This window comes from Physeter macrocephalus, chromosome 7 (assembly GCF_002837175.3).
Source record: "Physeter macrocephalus isolate SW-GA chromosome 7, ASM283717v5, whole genome shotgun sequence".
NCBI lineage: Eukaryota > Metazoa > Chordata > Mammalia > Artiodactyla > Physeteridae > Physeter > Physeter macrocephalus.
In genome coordinates this window covers 51,212,402-51,228,640 of record NC_041220.1, presented here as the reverse complement: position 1 = coordinate 51,228,640, position 16,239 = coordinate 51,212,402, and the positions used below count along the sequence as shown (strand labels likewise).

At 32.2% G+C, this 16,239-nt stretch overlaps 1 protein-coding gene across 2 annotated transcripts in view; it reads right to left on the bottom strand.

The window, feature by feature from the left end:
* Nucleotides 1-535: 535 nt before the first annotated feature.
* Nucleotides 536-16,239, bottom strand: part of CHIC2 (cysteine rich hydrophobic domain 2) — a 46,631-nt gene continuing 30,927 nt past the window's right edge. The window contains exons 4-6 of one of the 2 annotated variants that reach the window (XM_007111243.2): nucleotides 5,231-5,287; nucleotides 5,005-5,064; nucleotides 536-1,790 (exon numbers count right to left, since the gene is read on the bottom strand). In XM_007111243.2, coding sequence (XP_007111305.1) covers nucleotides 1,740-1,790; nucleotides 5,005-5,064; nucleotides 5,231-5,287 — 168 coding nt within the window. In that variant the 3' untranslated portion in view covers nucleotides 536-1,739. Of the gene's footprint in view, nucleotides 1,791-1,837; nucleotides 2,826-5,004; nucleotides 5,065-5,230; nucleotides 5,288-16,239 lie in introns of those variants that run through there. The other variant, XM_055085984.1, reaches the window with a different exon arrangement.

The window sequence follows — 16,239 nt, the reverse complement described above, 5'->3', positions numbered from 1 at the left end:
GTCACAGGGAAACCACAGAGGAATACTAGAGTTTCCGAACAGCATTACCTTTTAATTTGCACTACTTTAAGGTGATAGGACACACCCAAGACACAAGGTAAATAAAGTGAGAAGTGTATGAATCCTTTGTACTTTGAGCTTTTCATAGGAAAAGTGCTTTATAAATTCAAGTTGGTGTTTTGGGAGGCAAAGGAAACAAATAAATCTCAGACCAAAAAAAAAAAAAAAAAATCCTAGTTTTTAAGACAGTTCCTAATGTCCAATATAGGATATAAGATACTGGCATTCAACTATCCAAATTTACATAGAATAGTAGTACTTTGGAGAAATATAAATAAATACTTTTTAAAAATACAGGTATATAAATTAATGAAACTGGTATTTAAAAGATTTAATACAAGGAAAAAAAAGTATTATATAGTGGTACCAATTCTTAATACAAATTAAGCATAGTTTATATAATTTCAAAAGTTATTCACATTATTGCTCGATACCACAGTTGTACGGAACAAGTTCTTGACACACACAAAATTTGTATAATTTCAGGTTTATAAAAACAAAAATTTATACATAGGCCATTCAGAAATTTAGAAAGTTTGAAAATGCATGGAGATATGTACAACCAAAAGGAGAAGAAAATGTATGTCTGTACATATTTGAAAGAAACAAACTGATCTGACTCAAAACTTGTCACACTCTCAATCAAAAAAGTATACATAACTGGACTGAAAGCAAACTAGTGGACTAAAACAGTACTAAATATGCCCTTCATTTCTCAGTAATAATCTGTTTTAAATATTAATGGGGTATTAAACACCAGCTTACTTTAATTCTACAACTTTTGCTTTCTTTCAGAAACTTTTCAGAAACACATATCCATTCTACAATTGTGTTAGACTGGGACAAATATTTTCCTTAGAAATTTTTTAAAGGAGTATTTCTATACTTTTGTATACAAGATTTGATAAACAATAAAAAATAACCCAAATAAGGCCATTATTAATATCATCTTGATCAAAAATATACAGATTGTAATGCTACTATATTTTGTGATCCTGAGCTCTAGTAACCATTAGATGCATGCATACCATTCAGGGATTTGTCTATTCTAATGAAAATAATTTAATCCTGCCTTACTACTTTTGAAGACAGAAATACCTTCAAAACTTTTTGATACGTCTTCATAATGTTACAGATATTTCTGCTGTAAACAGAGCATTAGGAATTGTATGAGAAAATATGTTAGGGTTAAAAAAGCTATGAAAGAAAATTTACTATTTTAAAATAATGACAATAAATTTTAAAAGCAAGAAAAATAATACAAAGAGGGTGCTTGCTAGAACAGATAAGTAGAGCCTTACAAAGGTCTTTTTCTATATTAAGGAATTAATAAATAAAGGACTGTGTGTACCTTGGTGGTAAAATAAAAAAGGCTGGCCACTTTTTATGCTAAATTCAAATGTATTTTTTTGATAATACAAAAAAGTAATCCTTGAAAATCAGAATACATAACATAAAAGAGCACAATAACTTAAGTATTAAACATCTGTATGAAATAACTGTTGCAAAGTCTGACAAAAATGCACACTTAGAACATGCGGTTATTTAAAAAAACAAAAACGGAAAAAAACACCACACGATTCTGTAGAACCAATGTTATGTCACCACCAGGAGAGCACCAAGCAAGGCACCATTGGAAAGACAACATACTTGGAAAGTCTCTATAAATAAAGTAAATGCTAATCTGGTCGAAAAATCGGTGTCTTTGGTAAAAATTCTATGAGGATGACCTGTAGAAGGAGAAAAAAAAGTTTTAAAAAGATTAAAAAAAAATTTTACCTTAAAAAAACTTCAGTTATATTCCATCACTTAAAATTATTTTGATAGTGCCTCTGACAGACAGAAGGAGAGTGCATGCATGAATGAATGAGAAAAGGAAGCTAGCATTTACTGAGAACTAACTACATACCAAGTGTTTCATACTATATGGATCTATTTAATCCCAACAATTTTCCGTGAGGCAAGGATTGTCATACTCATTTTATAGATGAGAAAACTGATGATCCGAGAAGTGTAACACCATGGATTGTGGAGTCAGTATTTGAACAAAGGACTGTCTTAACTCCAAAGCCTTGCCCTTTCTACTGCCCTATGGTGGCTGTAGCTGACCCAATATTCACTTCCTCGGGCTTCCTCCCTTTTACCTAGAGTTGTTCTCATTTTATTGTACCAGGATATGTGATCTCTAGAAAAAGAGTTGGTCCTCTTTCTCTTAATTTTTTTAAAACAGTCTTATTTTTTTTTTTAGGTTAGCAAAATTAAAGGTTAAAATTTGTTCCAAAAGACTTTTTACAAGAAAACTAAAGGAAAATCAACAAATACAAAACACAGTAACAAAGAAAGACACAGGTTGACCAGAGCTGATTTTTATTCTAAACTTGGAACTGTCTTAAATTACAATCAATTCTTCCTCTTGTTCCAACCCTATATGGAATAGATGCTAAACAAAAAATTATATGAACAGTTTCCAAGTTTGATGAACTCCTCATTCTTTTTCAGAAACTGTGTCTTGATATGACCTCCAGGTTTGGATACCCTTCTACATTTAGCCATCTGGGCCAGAAACCTTTTCACTCTTCAGTTCTGGCTTTTGATCTGTCTCAATAAAGAAGGTATTTCTATACATGGCTCTAAAATATTCCTCTCCTAGTTGACTTATCCTTTGGTGCCCCCTGGGCCACTCTCCTGACCTGTTATTTACCTACAAAATGTTTATTAGCTTCCTATCCAGCTTCTTTATTTGAGCTGTTTCTCAGTTTCCTCATCTATAAGATAAAGGGATTGGAGAGATGACAAGATTCTTTGTAACTCTAAAATTTGATGATTAAATTACATTTTACAGTATATACTACATAATGAAAAATAAAAGCTATCTTTGACTATACTTGAATTATTACTAGTTTTTAAAGAATATATCTTACAAACTTTTCCCTTCAGAAGCCATACATAAAAATTAACCACTTGTCTCATTTCTTCCAGATCATACTGCTCTGCCATATCTGAATTTTAAAAAGTTGGTATCAAGTTGGTATTTTTCATAGATTTACTCCAATATTCAAAATATAATCGAGGAGAATTACTTCCCTTTAACTAACAAATGAAATTTTTGTAAGTTAAATAAAATCTGAGGTCAAATAGATATACATGGTAGATTATTTACTATCTTAACTTTTCAAAACTATTTTTAGGGGGTTTTTTAAATTATGTTTTTCCCCCATTCAACTATCACAAACATATACATATACATACACATATACATACACACACACTCTCCAAGAAAACTTAGAAAAATACATTTTTAAGCAATTTCTATTTTTTTAAACTACTCTTCTTAGTAGAATTGTTTATCTAAAAATTTATGATAATTAAAGGAAGCTATTTTACAAACACAGCACATAAGTTCAGAATGTTTTGGAAGGTTAAATTAAATTATTTTATTTTAATTAATAATAGAACATCATAAAAATAAACATGAATATAATATGCATATTTTATGAATGAATGACATTCTTATAGTTCTATCTGGAAATAATAGTATTGGGAATAACTCTTATGTTTTGCTTTCCAAAGTAAATTTAGAAATGTGAAAAATAAATAAATAAATAAATAAAAAGCTCCGTTTTAAGCTTAGTGTTTGGGTTTATAAACATAGCAAATTTTTTTTCACAAAATCCTTTAAATCTCTTACATATCCATCCCTCCTCACAAAATACATAAACTCTCTCACCATCTATGATGAAAATATGACTAGCATATTCATAGGTCAATATCAAAACAAGTTATTTGAATGTGCTTTTATTATTATAAAGAAGTATCAAATGCCTTTTTATCATCATAAATTAACATGCTTAATATAATAGATAATGATAAAATCTACATTATTTGGTTCACTGAATAGAGATATTCTATGAAAGAAGAGACATTTTAAAGATATCTTTTATGTTCAAGGCTAGAAATGGGATTTGATTGTGTGCTAATGAAAGAAAGAGAAAATGCTACAGAGAAAAAAATTTTATGATAATTTCCAACTATTTCCAGTATCTAAGCACTGTTTTCATCAATCTTTTATACATACACACACACACACACACACACACACACACACACAAAACCTATGATGTCTATACTGTTTCAAAGAATAGACAAAATTTGTCAGAAATGATGTGTCAGGTACTTAACTCTTCCTCAGATCTTTTTATTTTTGTATATTACCTTTCCATATTTAAAATAAAACACCCAAGCTCGAGGGAGAATAAAGATTCATAATTTTCTATAGTATTCTGAACTTTTCAAAAGGAGAAAAACTGTTCAAGTAAATCAAGCAGCCAGTAAATTAAATCCCATTCTAAGCTCTAAAATTCATTGTATATACATGCCCATTAGACATCTTTTAAAGAATAAACACAGGATGAGCAACACCTCATCTCTTGTTTACTTTTAAGATAATTTTTACAAAATAATATTCCAATAACACTTTAAAAGACTCTTTAAAGGCCACTGAGGTATGGGCAGTTAAAATCTATAAAGGCTAAAGGTTTCTTAAGCTCCAGCGGCTTGACTGAAAGGTTTTCTTCCATACTTGGAAACCTGATTAGCATTATATAAAAAAGCCATATCTGACTTGCTGCGTAACCAAAGTTGTGGTTATTCTTTATACAGCATCTAAAATTTCACACTCCATCAACACATGTTCAGCCTATTTTATCTTGGCAATTAATTTATTATTTTTCAGAACACAGTGAAGCCTTGTTTTCAAGTCATTCATAACTTTATAAATCAGTCTTGCACATGAAACCATGCATCTGTGAACCGTAGAAAATCCTTGCGCTCAGGAGATTAAGCTCCTGACACCTTTGCTGATTAATAATCATGGAAAGAATAAGATCAGAAGCAAAATAAATGATCATTTAATAGAGAAACTCACAAAACAGCCCTTTAACTTACATATTCCATCATGTTATTCGTTTCACATTTCCTTTTGCTCAGTCTCCAGTGCAAGCACAGCTAGACAAGAAGGAGAGTAAAAGAAGAAAAATGAGCTCTATTTTATTGCAGCACACAGACTAACCCATTTGTCCACCTTTCATATTTTTAGTTCAACAAAAGCATCTGTTTCCATACTGTGCAATTCAGACCCCAACGGTACGAAGCTGCTCCCTGTGGTACTCACCTTGTGGTATAACCTATTGTTTTCCCATTCTAATAACTTCTCAATCGATCTTCGTGTCTGGAAGACAAATGAGAAAAAAGTTTACTCTTGACTGGTTTTAGAAAAACTTTGTTTTGCAGCTGCTTTTTGTGTGAAAAGGAAAGAGGTATAAGACAGTGACTGAGTATAGGGTGGTCTATAACACTATCAATATTCAAGCACTAAATTGTAGCCTGAACAGAAATAGTACTCTATTTTGATAAAGATATGGTTTTGTTTTTTGGCATTGTATTTTTTAACTGTTTCGAACTTACTAGCCTCTGATTAAAACTATCAAAGTTTAAACAGCTAATGTTATCTACCAAATGACACAAATTTAAATCCCCATTTCTTTCAAAAATATTTTTGTAATACTTAAGTAGTAAAACAAGAATAACTTTATATATTTTTAAACAAAGGTTATTTACACATTAGTTAACGAAATGAAAAGGGCCTTTATAGTAAATTTAAAAAGGAAATAATTAAAAAATCAATTTGCTAACAAATCAAACTAATTTTTACCTCATACTTAAAAATAATGTCCAAATTTAAAAGCTAGTTTATTATTCCACAGATAAAGATTTTCAAACAGAGGCAAAACTGCATTTAAACCAATAATTTTTGTTGGTTTTCAAACAAAATTGGTTTTATTTGAAAATCAAACTCTTTATTCAATACTACTGTTAAAGGAATCAACTAAGAAATTTATATTTAAGATCACTTGATTTTTGCAATATATACTATGCAGCATGAAATGTTTCTTGCTTGGGAGGAATAAAGGGGAGGATAATTCATGGTGCCAGGTGTTAGGATGAGACTGACACAGCTGCAGGTGCAAACAGGACAGTGTTGCCACAAGAAGCAACTGCGACTTGCTGCAGCTGCAGCTTCATTCAGTCTCCAATCATTTTTGTTGGTTTTCAAACAAAATTGGTTTTATTTGAAAATCAAACTCTTTATTCAATACTACTGTTAAAGGAATCAACTAAGAAATTTATATTAAGATCACTTGAGTTTTGCAATATATACTATGCAGCATGAAATGTTTCTTGCTTAGGAGGAAAAAAGGGGAGGATAATTCATGGTGCCAGGTGTTAGGATGAGACTGACACAGCTGCAGGTGCAAACAGGACAGTGTTGCCACAAGAAGCAACTGCAACTTGCTGCAGCTGCAGCTTCCTTGCAAGAAAAGGAAAAAAGCATACAGCTCCATGAAAGTGGCACAAGTAAATAAGTACTAATCATCAAATATGAAAATCTTCATGTCAAACAAGGATGAGCTAGGTGAAAAACTGTTAGGATCAAGCTGGTCTTGAATACTTGAATGTTACATAATAAAATGTTGAATATTTACTTAAAGTACCTACTATAATCTAGTTACCATATTACCTCTTAGCATGTTAAACATGCTAAAGACACACCACAGTCACAGAGGTGCCAATTATAATTCATAACTACCACTTACTGCCTTACATTTTCTAAGCTTATGTCATAAAAATCAGAAAATCAACTAACTCCCTGGATAATAATATGCCAATGACTAATTTATTACATTACTTTTTTTGAACAGTTTTTTGGCAAGAATTTTAAAGGAAAAAGTGCCCTTGTTAACAATGATCAGCAAACCTCACTTGTTTCTTTGTAAAGATAGCCTTTTAGAGGCAGCTCTCCTTTTAAATGAAAATAGGGCAGCAGTTATGGTCACACTTTTTGTTAATTTAGTTGCCAGTCAGCCCCAAATCAAAAGAAAATAAGGCTGCAGAGTGTAATTAACATTCAGTTCAGTCGTTTTGTCCCTTGTCTAGCCCCCAAGCTTTGTTAAAATTGCCATCTGAATGCTGAAGGCTGTAGGGAAATCGATTTGATTCTAATCGCACCATGAAAAGAACATGATCTAACTGCTTTCAGCCCTCCGTAAATCTGTACTAGGTCTTTAGCACAATGCAACTTCCAATTTAAAAAGCACTGAATGTCTCGTCAATGACTTTGTGAAGAAAAAAGAACAAGGAGCAGACATAAAAATTCCAATAGTTGTTTAAGCATTAAAGGTCATTTGCATCACAGCGAACCTGAAAAGGGCTGACCTCTCAAACCGCCTCTCAGGTCTATGAAGTTGTAGCCTTGACAAGCTCACATTGACAGAGCTCATTGACTCTGAAAGGCTACTCTATCAATGGTGAAAAATGGCAATAGGTTCTACTCTGAGCAGGCATCTGCCTGCCCACCCGCTGCTAAACCAATGGCAAAACCGATTCAAAACCTGAATCTACCTTGTAATCTTCCTTTCTAGGACCTTTTAATAATAGATTAAGATTACTATACAATTTGAGGTTTTACTTTTTACTGATGGTTTAAAAAGGGGGCAGGGGGTATGAAAGAAGTAAGGTGGGGAGAACAAGCTTTCCAAGTCTCTTGTTTCATATTAATGTATAAAAATTAAAAGTTTAACATTACATTCTGCAAATATTCATTACTCACAGAAAAAAGTGTAGTTACCACAATCATCGTTTCATCACAAATTTAAACCCATACTATATTATAATAAGAACAAATCTCATTATGAATGGATCTCATGGTGTATATGATACATACACACACACATAAATTTAGAAACTTAAATGTTTACTTTAAATAAATCAACTACCAGTATCTGAATAAAAGATAATTATAAAGTATGAACCTTAAATTCCAAAATATTTATGCAGGAATTCTGAATTTATCCTTTGCCTCTAATTGGAAGTTTAATGACAAGGTTTGATATAATAATTATATCTTACAATATTTAAGAATTCTACACCAAACAAACGGTGGTATGCCATATTCTAAGTAAGCATCTAAATATAAAATATTTTTACACACTTGACAGTCTGGAGTAATAGCTGTGAATTAGCACCATCTAATCTTGCTATAAGACTTCTTTCCTGCTTGACAGGTGAAAAAAAAAAAAGCACTTGCACGTGCAGCTTAATTAATCATTGCACTTGACATCTCAATGATTTACAGTGAGGAGCAGGTGAGAACATACAAAACCAGAAAGGAACCCTTCATCTGAGTGGAACATTTCTAGCACACTAAGGTGACAAGTATATAGATTGTAACAGTCATTAGAAAAAAAAAAAAGAAAGAAAAGAAAGAAAGAAAGAAAAGAAACTGTGCCACAAATTATTTGTTAGTAACAACAAAAGCTCAAATTAAATGGGGAAAAAAAAAGCTTTAACTACTGAGAATGTTTAATACTTTGCAATTATTTTAGTTAACAAAATCAAAATATATTTTCACAATTAAATACAATACCAATTTGGCAGATATTGAAAAAATATATGACACTTCAGCATTTATAAAAGCTATTTAAAGCCTTTAAACATGAAAAGAAAGTACCTTATTATTGCAGTAATCTAGAAATAAAAGTTAAGAGTTTATGTCCACAGGGTTGTCAGATAGCTATTTCTAATGAAATATAAGGTTTAACATTGCCAAACTCTGTAATTACTACTGGACAAACTTAACCATATAAAAATCTGTCCTTGATTTTTAAAAGTTTGTATCGATCACCAAATTCAACATAAATTAAAGCAAACTAATATGCATCAGAAAAAAAACAATATGTATAGGGTCTGTCAACATGAAGTACCAAAAAAAAAAATCATCTTTCAGTATTCTAGGCCAGTGGATCTAAAAATAAGTCATCTTAATTTTCTTAAAAGAATTTGGTGCTTGTGAAAAGCACCAGATTGACAGTCATGGGAACTAAAAATCTTCTGTTTAACTGAAAGAACAGGGGAAAGGGCAGTGCAGGCTTCAGTGCAAGCTTCCCTACAGTGGGCCTTAATCCTTTTCAGTGCTCACACCCTGGGGGCGAGAAGACAGGTTAGTGGTTCTTAACCAATGAATCCTCAGTCCTTCTGCATAAGATGATCAATAAGAAATCTAATTTTATCATGGATTCTTATCCTTAATTAAAAGGACCAAGACCACCAACTCATACCATGTAATCAAAACAAGTTTTTTATGAGAATAACATCATGTCAACTAACCTGGTTGGGAAAAGGACTGCTCCAAGCATCTGGACTCCTACCCATCTCCCTCATCACAGAGCTCTCACTTTAACTTTTTTTTTTTTTTTTTACACATTTCCTCATTTCAGCACCTTGCTAATTATATTTTTCTCACTGGTGAACTAGTTCTAATATAGCTGTTCAGCAAGGTTAAAGTAAAAAATAATAGAGGTTTAAAAACATCATTACAATTATAAATAGACTTATTTATTAAATAGACTCAACTTGAGTAATAAGTAGTAATAACAGAAGAATAGAAATTTTGGCTTCTACTCCTTTGATTCCTTTACATTTTTGGTAGAATTGTGGAAATAAGTCAAAACATGCAAAATGCAAAAGAGGTAAAATAGCCTGGATAATTCAAATAAAAGGCTAATTAAATAATGATTAATCAACAATTAATATTAGGTATGATATAGCCCTATCAATTTCCAAAGCATCTAGAGTAAGCTTACAATAGAAAAATACATATGAAACACCTCGATATAGTTAAGTTACTGCAATTGAAAATTAGGATTTCCTGAAAATTCAAATTTGACTTATTATTAGAAGAAACATTTTTGTAATTTTTTCTAATATCAAATATCATACTTTCTAAGGAATATGTTATTATTCCCTATAAACAAATTATGTGCCACTAGATATAAATAAGTCTTTCAGGACAGCAAGAAATCATTTAGAAAATCTTCAATGTATTACTTCCCTACTTTGTTACCACTATTACTTAACAGTATACTCATTACCAACGATTCATTTACTCACAATCAATTGTTTGAAAAAACTGTTTTTCAAAGAAGTAGTTTTCTAGAACTTGCTAATAAAATCAATAGAAATCTCATAGATTTTAAAGTACTTAAAACCAAAGGAAAAATGTTTAATGTGGAAGCTGTAACAAAATTTCTCTGAATTTTTCTCAAAGAAATGGCATTCTTATCAGTCTTTAGAACATAAGATGCTAAGATATGTTAACAAAATGTATAAATAGGGTAGCTCACTAATAACTATTTGTAAAAGTTCAACTATTTAAAATTAAAGCTTATTTGAATAGGATTTATTCATAACATCACAGAAGGTCAAAGTGCAATTTCAAATGTTCAATGTCTTATTTAAAACAAGTTTTAGTTTTAAACTCCTAAATTTATAATGCATTAATTAAGCTTTAGCTAGAATAATGCTTTGAATGTATTCATAATTTTTTAAACTTTTAAGTATTTTCAAATAAGAACTATACTTATCTTTTGACATCTGTGCAAATTCAAATAATTAAAATAAGTGAAACAAAAATGTTCTTAGTTATAAGTCATTAGAAAGAAACCATACAAAATTTTAAATAATTATTTTAACTTAAGAGAAAATTACTTGATTCACCTGTCTGTTCTGGATTAATATAAATCTTATACTGCAGTTATGTGCAGAAAATTAAATGGCATATCTCAGTATTATGATATATGAAAAATCTATATTCACCAAAAGACAAACTAGAATATGATTAGATTCCTCAAAAGGATTTTTAAACAAATTCCCTTCCTGTACTTAAAGGCCGCTTTTAAAAATTTTATGTGACTATTAAATTTGAAGTAACCTAGATAAACTAAATATCCACTAAAGTATATTCAGAACAATCCTTTTCATACTGTTTGTTAAAAGTACTATTTTTAGATGGAGATAAACTAAACAACTGCAATTATTTTGTGTATCAAAAATGCCCTTTTAACTTAGTACTGAGCAGTGACTTACAGATACTAATCTTAAACAAGGTATGCTTAAATACAATTTAATCAAGAGTATATGACTAGGGCTTCCCTGGTGGCGCAGTGGTTAAGAATCCACCTGCCAATGCAGGGGACACGGGTTCGAGCCCTGGTCCGGGAAGATCCCACATGCCTCGGAGCAACTAAGCCCGTGCGCCACAACTACCGAGCCTGCGCTCTCGAGCCCGCGAGCCACAACTACTGAAGCCCGAGCGCCTGGAGACCATGCTCTGCAACAAGAGAAGCCACCGCAGTGAGAAGCCCTCACACCCCAACTTAGAGTAGCCCCCGCTCGCCGCAACTAGAGAAAGCCCATGCGCAGCAATAAGACCCAACACAGCCAAAAATAAATAAATTTATATTAAAAAAAAAAAAAAGAGTGTATGACGAGGCCTGTGGTTCTTAACTTTTTAAGGTTACTCTGACTACTTTGTGAATGATGAAAAAGGCATTTATGGGCTTCCCTGGTGGCGCAGTGGTTGAGAGTCCGCCTGCCGATGCAGGAGACACGGGTTCGTGCCCCGGTCTGGAAGATCCCACAGGCCGCGGAGCGGCTGGGCTCGTGAGCCATGGCCGCAGAGCCTGCGCGTCCGAAGCCTGTGCTCCGCAACGGGAGAGGCCACAACAGTGAGAGGCCCGCGTACCGGAAAAAAAAAAAAAAAAAGACCAATAATCAAAAGAAAAAACCCACAGAAACAGATCCACAGATAATCCAAGTATTGGTATTAGTTGACAGGAATTTAAACGTTCAATTAAATAGAGGGAAAAGATGGACAAAATGGGTGAAAAGATGAATTTCAAAAGAGGACTAGCCTCTATAAAAACATCAAATGGACCTTGTAGAACTGAAAAATACACTATCTGAAATTAAGAACTCATGGCACGGGGTAACAGCAGACTGGACACTGCAGAAGATGAGCAAATCTTTCTATAAACCACCACACCAATACTATGTTCTAAATATTCAGAGGGAACTGAATGTCAGCCAGCTCCAGGCAAAACACATTTTAAAGGAGTCTAACACATCTTTAAAGTCCCAGTGCCATCTCTGCACATTTAAGACTCAAAGTTTACACTTCTTTCTTGCATATCCTCTTTCATAATGAGAATTTAATTTAGTAACATGTTTTTACTCCAGCTAAAAACAAATCGTCAGTGCCATTCACACTAACGGCAGTAATTTATTTAGGTTATGTAAGAATCAGTTTTCTAAGTTTCAAGCCTGAAGTATTCTTTAAAATGAAACAGCAATAAATATATTCTTCTGGTCTTAGGAAATTTTTTACATGAGATCCATTTTCCACAGCAATTGAAGTAAGATTTGAAAGAGGTTAAACCTATTTCTTTATCCTTATAATGTGGGAGATACTAAAGAAGAGGCAAGAAACTGCAAACTGAACACTTAAGGATAGATGGGTGTTAGAATACCCGACTCTACCTTCCGTGCGAGTCCCTGTCCCTCCTACTTTGCATTAACTCCTTACATGACATTCTCAGTCTCTCTAAGAGTAAATACACAAGTTTTTAAGGAAGGGTGTAATATTATAAAAAAAAAAAAAAACTTTACCAGAAATAATGTGTACTTATTTATTAGGGAGTGAGAACCTGATAATTTTTCAGACAGGGATGTTGATTTTTGTTTTTATAAAAGTAAAATAGAAGCAAAAGCAATATATCAACTCTTAGTTGTCCAACTGGAACTTTGTATAAAATCTGATTAAAATATACTGTTTTCCTGCATCTTTAACTCCTTTATGGCCTTCTTCCTTTACTGTTAGTTTGTATTTTCAAGAAATACAAATTTGTTTAAATATTAGGGAAAAAATAATTGGAAAGCTAAGTCTGCTGAAAAACTAAAGTACTGCAAAAGCTAATATAAAATGCTTGAACATTGTTACCATTTATAAATCAACTGGATAAACTTACAACACTCAATGGGCCTGAATCTCCTATCTTGTGAAATAATGATCTTTTAAGTTTCTTCCAAACCTCTAAAATCCCCCTGCTTCCAAGTATAAAATTAAATTATGATAAGTAATCAAAAACAGCTTGATTTTGTATCCTTATCAAAGAGTGAAAAACAAGCATATCTGAGGCTTTAAGCCTGGGGTTCAAATTATGGCCTAGCTTTGTAGACTGTGGGATCTCAAATAGATAACTTAACTTCTGAGCCTCAGTTTTCTCATCCTTAAAATAGGAATAATATGAATGCCTACTCTTGGAATTTGGGGAAGATTGAATGACACAGTACAAGTAAATTGATTAACTCAATGACCCTGGCATAAAGTGAACACTCAAGATTAGAAGAGAACGTATGGGTTGTGCAATATATATGTGTATCAGATCATCATGTTGTACACTTTAAACTTACACAATGTTATGTGTCAATTACATCTCAGTAAAGCTGGGGGTGGGGGAAGAATGCATGGGGTAGATCTTATGTTAAATGTTCTCGTCACACCTACACACACAAAAGAAGAGGGAGTAAAGGAGTGAATTATTAGAGGTGATGGTTGGGTTTACGGCATCGCTTATAATGTTGGTTTCACAGACGTATACTTATCTTGAACATATGAAAGCCCTTATAAATATGTTATATTTATAGAAATAAAGCAATTGGATAGCATTCGTTAAAAAAAATTAGCATTGGTTTTCCTATACTTTCAATTAATAATAATGACTGGCATAAGAATACATTTAATTCATCATCTCTTGTTTACCAGAAACTTTTCAAGATCGCCCTTCACTAAAATTTCATTATGATGTTTTTAAGTTTGTTTTGCTTTCATTACCTGAAACATGTTAGAAGCATTTTTCTTTATATAATTATTCATCCAAATGTTCACTGACATTCTCATCTTATGATTCAGAGTTACTGAATACAAATGCTCAAATCCCAAACACAGAGTAAATTAGAATTCTAAAAGTTTTGGGTAACTTTTAATACTGTTAGTATAACTGAGTAAGTATACTTCAAATTCCTCTCATATACAAATATTTGCAGCTCTTTGGTTATGACTGTCCTAGGTTCACTTTCCCTTGAATTTTCGTAAGTCTTACAAGGCTGCATTCTCACTCAAAACCCTCTACTCTTGACCTCTTCCATGTGGATTTTCCACCCCTTCTATACCCCAACCAAAGTAACTCACAATTATTGGATAACTAAACTTGAGGTTGAGAGAAAAGATATCTAGAAGTAAATCTAAGCATTCTACAACTTACAGTAAAAGAAATAGTTAGATGAGATACAGGCAATTTTTTTTTTAATCAAAGTTTCAAAACTAAATAGCAATTATCCAAAAAAACTCAGAGAAGCCAAAAAGGTAAAAGAAAAACTAAAAAAAAAAAAAAAAAACCAAAGAAAGAAAATATTTTACTAAAATGTTAATTCAACTTACAGTAAAAGAAATAGATGAGATACAGGCCATTTTTTTTTTTAATCAAAGTTTCAAAACTAAATAGCAATTATCCAAAAAAACTCAGAGAAGCCAAAAAGGTAAAAGAAAAACTAAAAAAAAAAAAAAAAAACCAAAGAAAGAAAATATTTTACTAAAATGTTAATTCTTTAGATTTGAAATAAAAATCAATATTGAGAATTTCTTTACTTAGAGCTTGGAAATAGCGATGTTTTGTAGACCTACACAGCTCAATTTTCAAAGGATTATAGATTTTTAGGGCTGGAGAGTACCTAGAGAGATCAGTCAGCCTCTCTTCTTCTAAGAGATTAAAAGAAAAAGAAGGTGTGTTTGTGGTGGGGGTGAAAGTCCAGGCTCAGAGAGGTTTTAAGCGACTCTCTCAAAGTCACTCAGCTTCAAACACTGATTTACAATTGTATATACTTTATCACACTGCTCCTGCAGAAAAAAAAAAATGTTATTTACTCTAAAAGACAAGATGCTTTTATTTCCTTAGGAATCTTATTTTGAATAGTGAGGACTATATCTTCTGAAATGTTACGTTCTTACTACTCAAGAATTTCAAAAGCCAAAAGGTACATTCATTCAGCAAACACTTATTGAACATAAAGTAGACGAGAGGCACTGTGAGAGGCACTGGGGATACAGTAGTTAGCAAGACAGACACTGGGAAGAATAATAAAAAAATGATATTAATAGCAACTGCTGTTAACTAAGCACACACTATAGCCAAAATACTATACTAAGTACTCTACATGCACTTGCTCTAATTTTTAAAACAACACTGCAAAGAAGAGATTAACTCCACCTTAGAGAGGTAAAAACTGAGGTTTAGAGGGAGTGAACTGATCAGTCATTCTGAGTTAAGTACCACTTTCCAAACCAGTTCCTCTAGCACCAAAGCGCAGGTCCCAGCTACCACATGTTGCAGTCTATTTCCCTATTCCTAAAGAAATGATGCCCTGATATAGGACGACATACAAATAAAAGTATAAAGGGAATGGAAATATACACCATTTACAACAAATCCATATAGAGAGCACTTTTAGAAAGCCACACAATTTTGGCCATCATATGTAAGAGAGAGATTAAAGCACTAAAAAAAGGAGGTAAGACAACTCATATGATTAAGAAATTGGTGTATAAACATTCTAAAACTTAAGAGTTCTTCAGTCAGAAAGGATAATGGCTGAGAGCATATATAAACAAAGTCTATAAAACCACTAAATGTGGGATATTTTATATATATATGCAAAATCTTAGAAGACTGAAACTAACAGTTACTTTAGGATGGAAAACAAACTAAAACAAAAAATACTGTAACACAATGTACAGTAAAATTATGAAACTTATTTCCTCAATAAATAAGCCAGGCTGAAAGCAAAACAAGTCATAAAGAGTTCACTTACTTAGACATCAATTTTCAAAACTATAATATTACAATTAAGGCACAATCAAAAAGCAAAGTATAATCACAAGTATCAACAAAAATAAGCTTTTGCAAAGTAAAGGTCATAAAATCTATTTAATGAAGCTGAAGCATTTTATTTGCTTGTAAGCTCCTCAAGCTCTTACAAAGAACACCAAAAGGCTGAGGTTTTCTGATTTATTGTCTTCCAAGCACTTATCACTATTTGTAATTACCTTATTGCTTTCTGTCTACATTTTAAGTCTACAAGAGGAAACATATAACCTCTAAACAGTATCTAAACAGAATCTTAAATAGTACCAAGCCCACAGTGCAGCCTTAGAAATATTAACTGAATTAA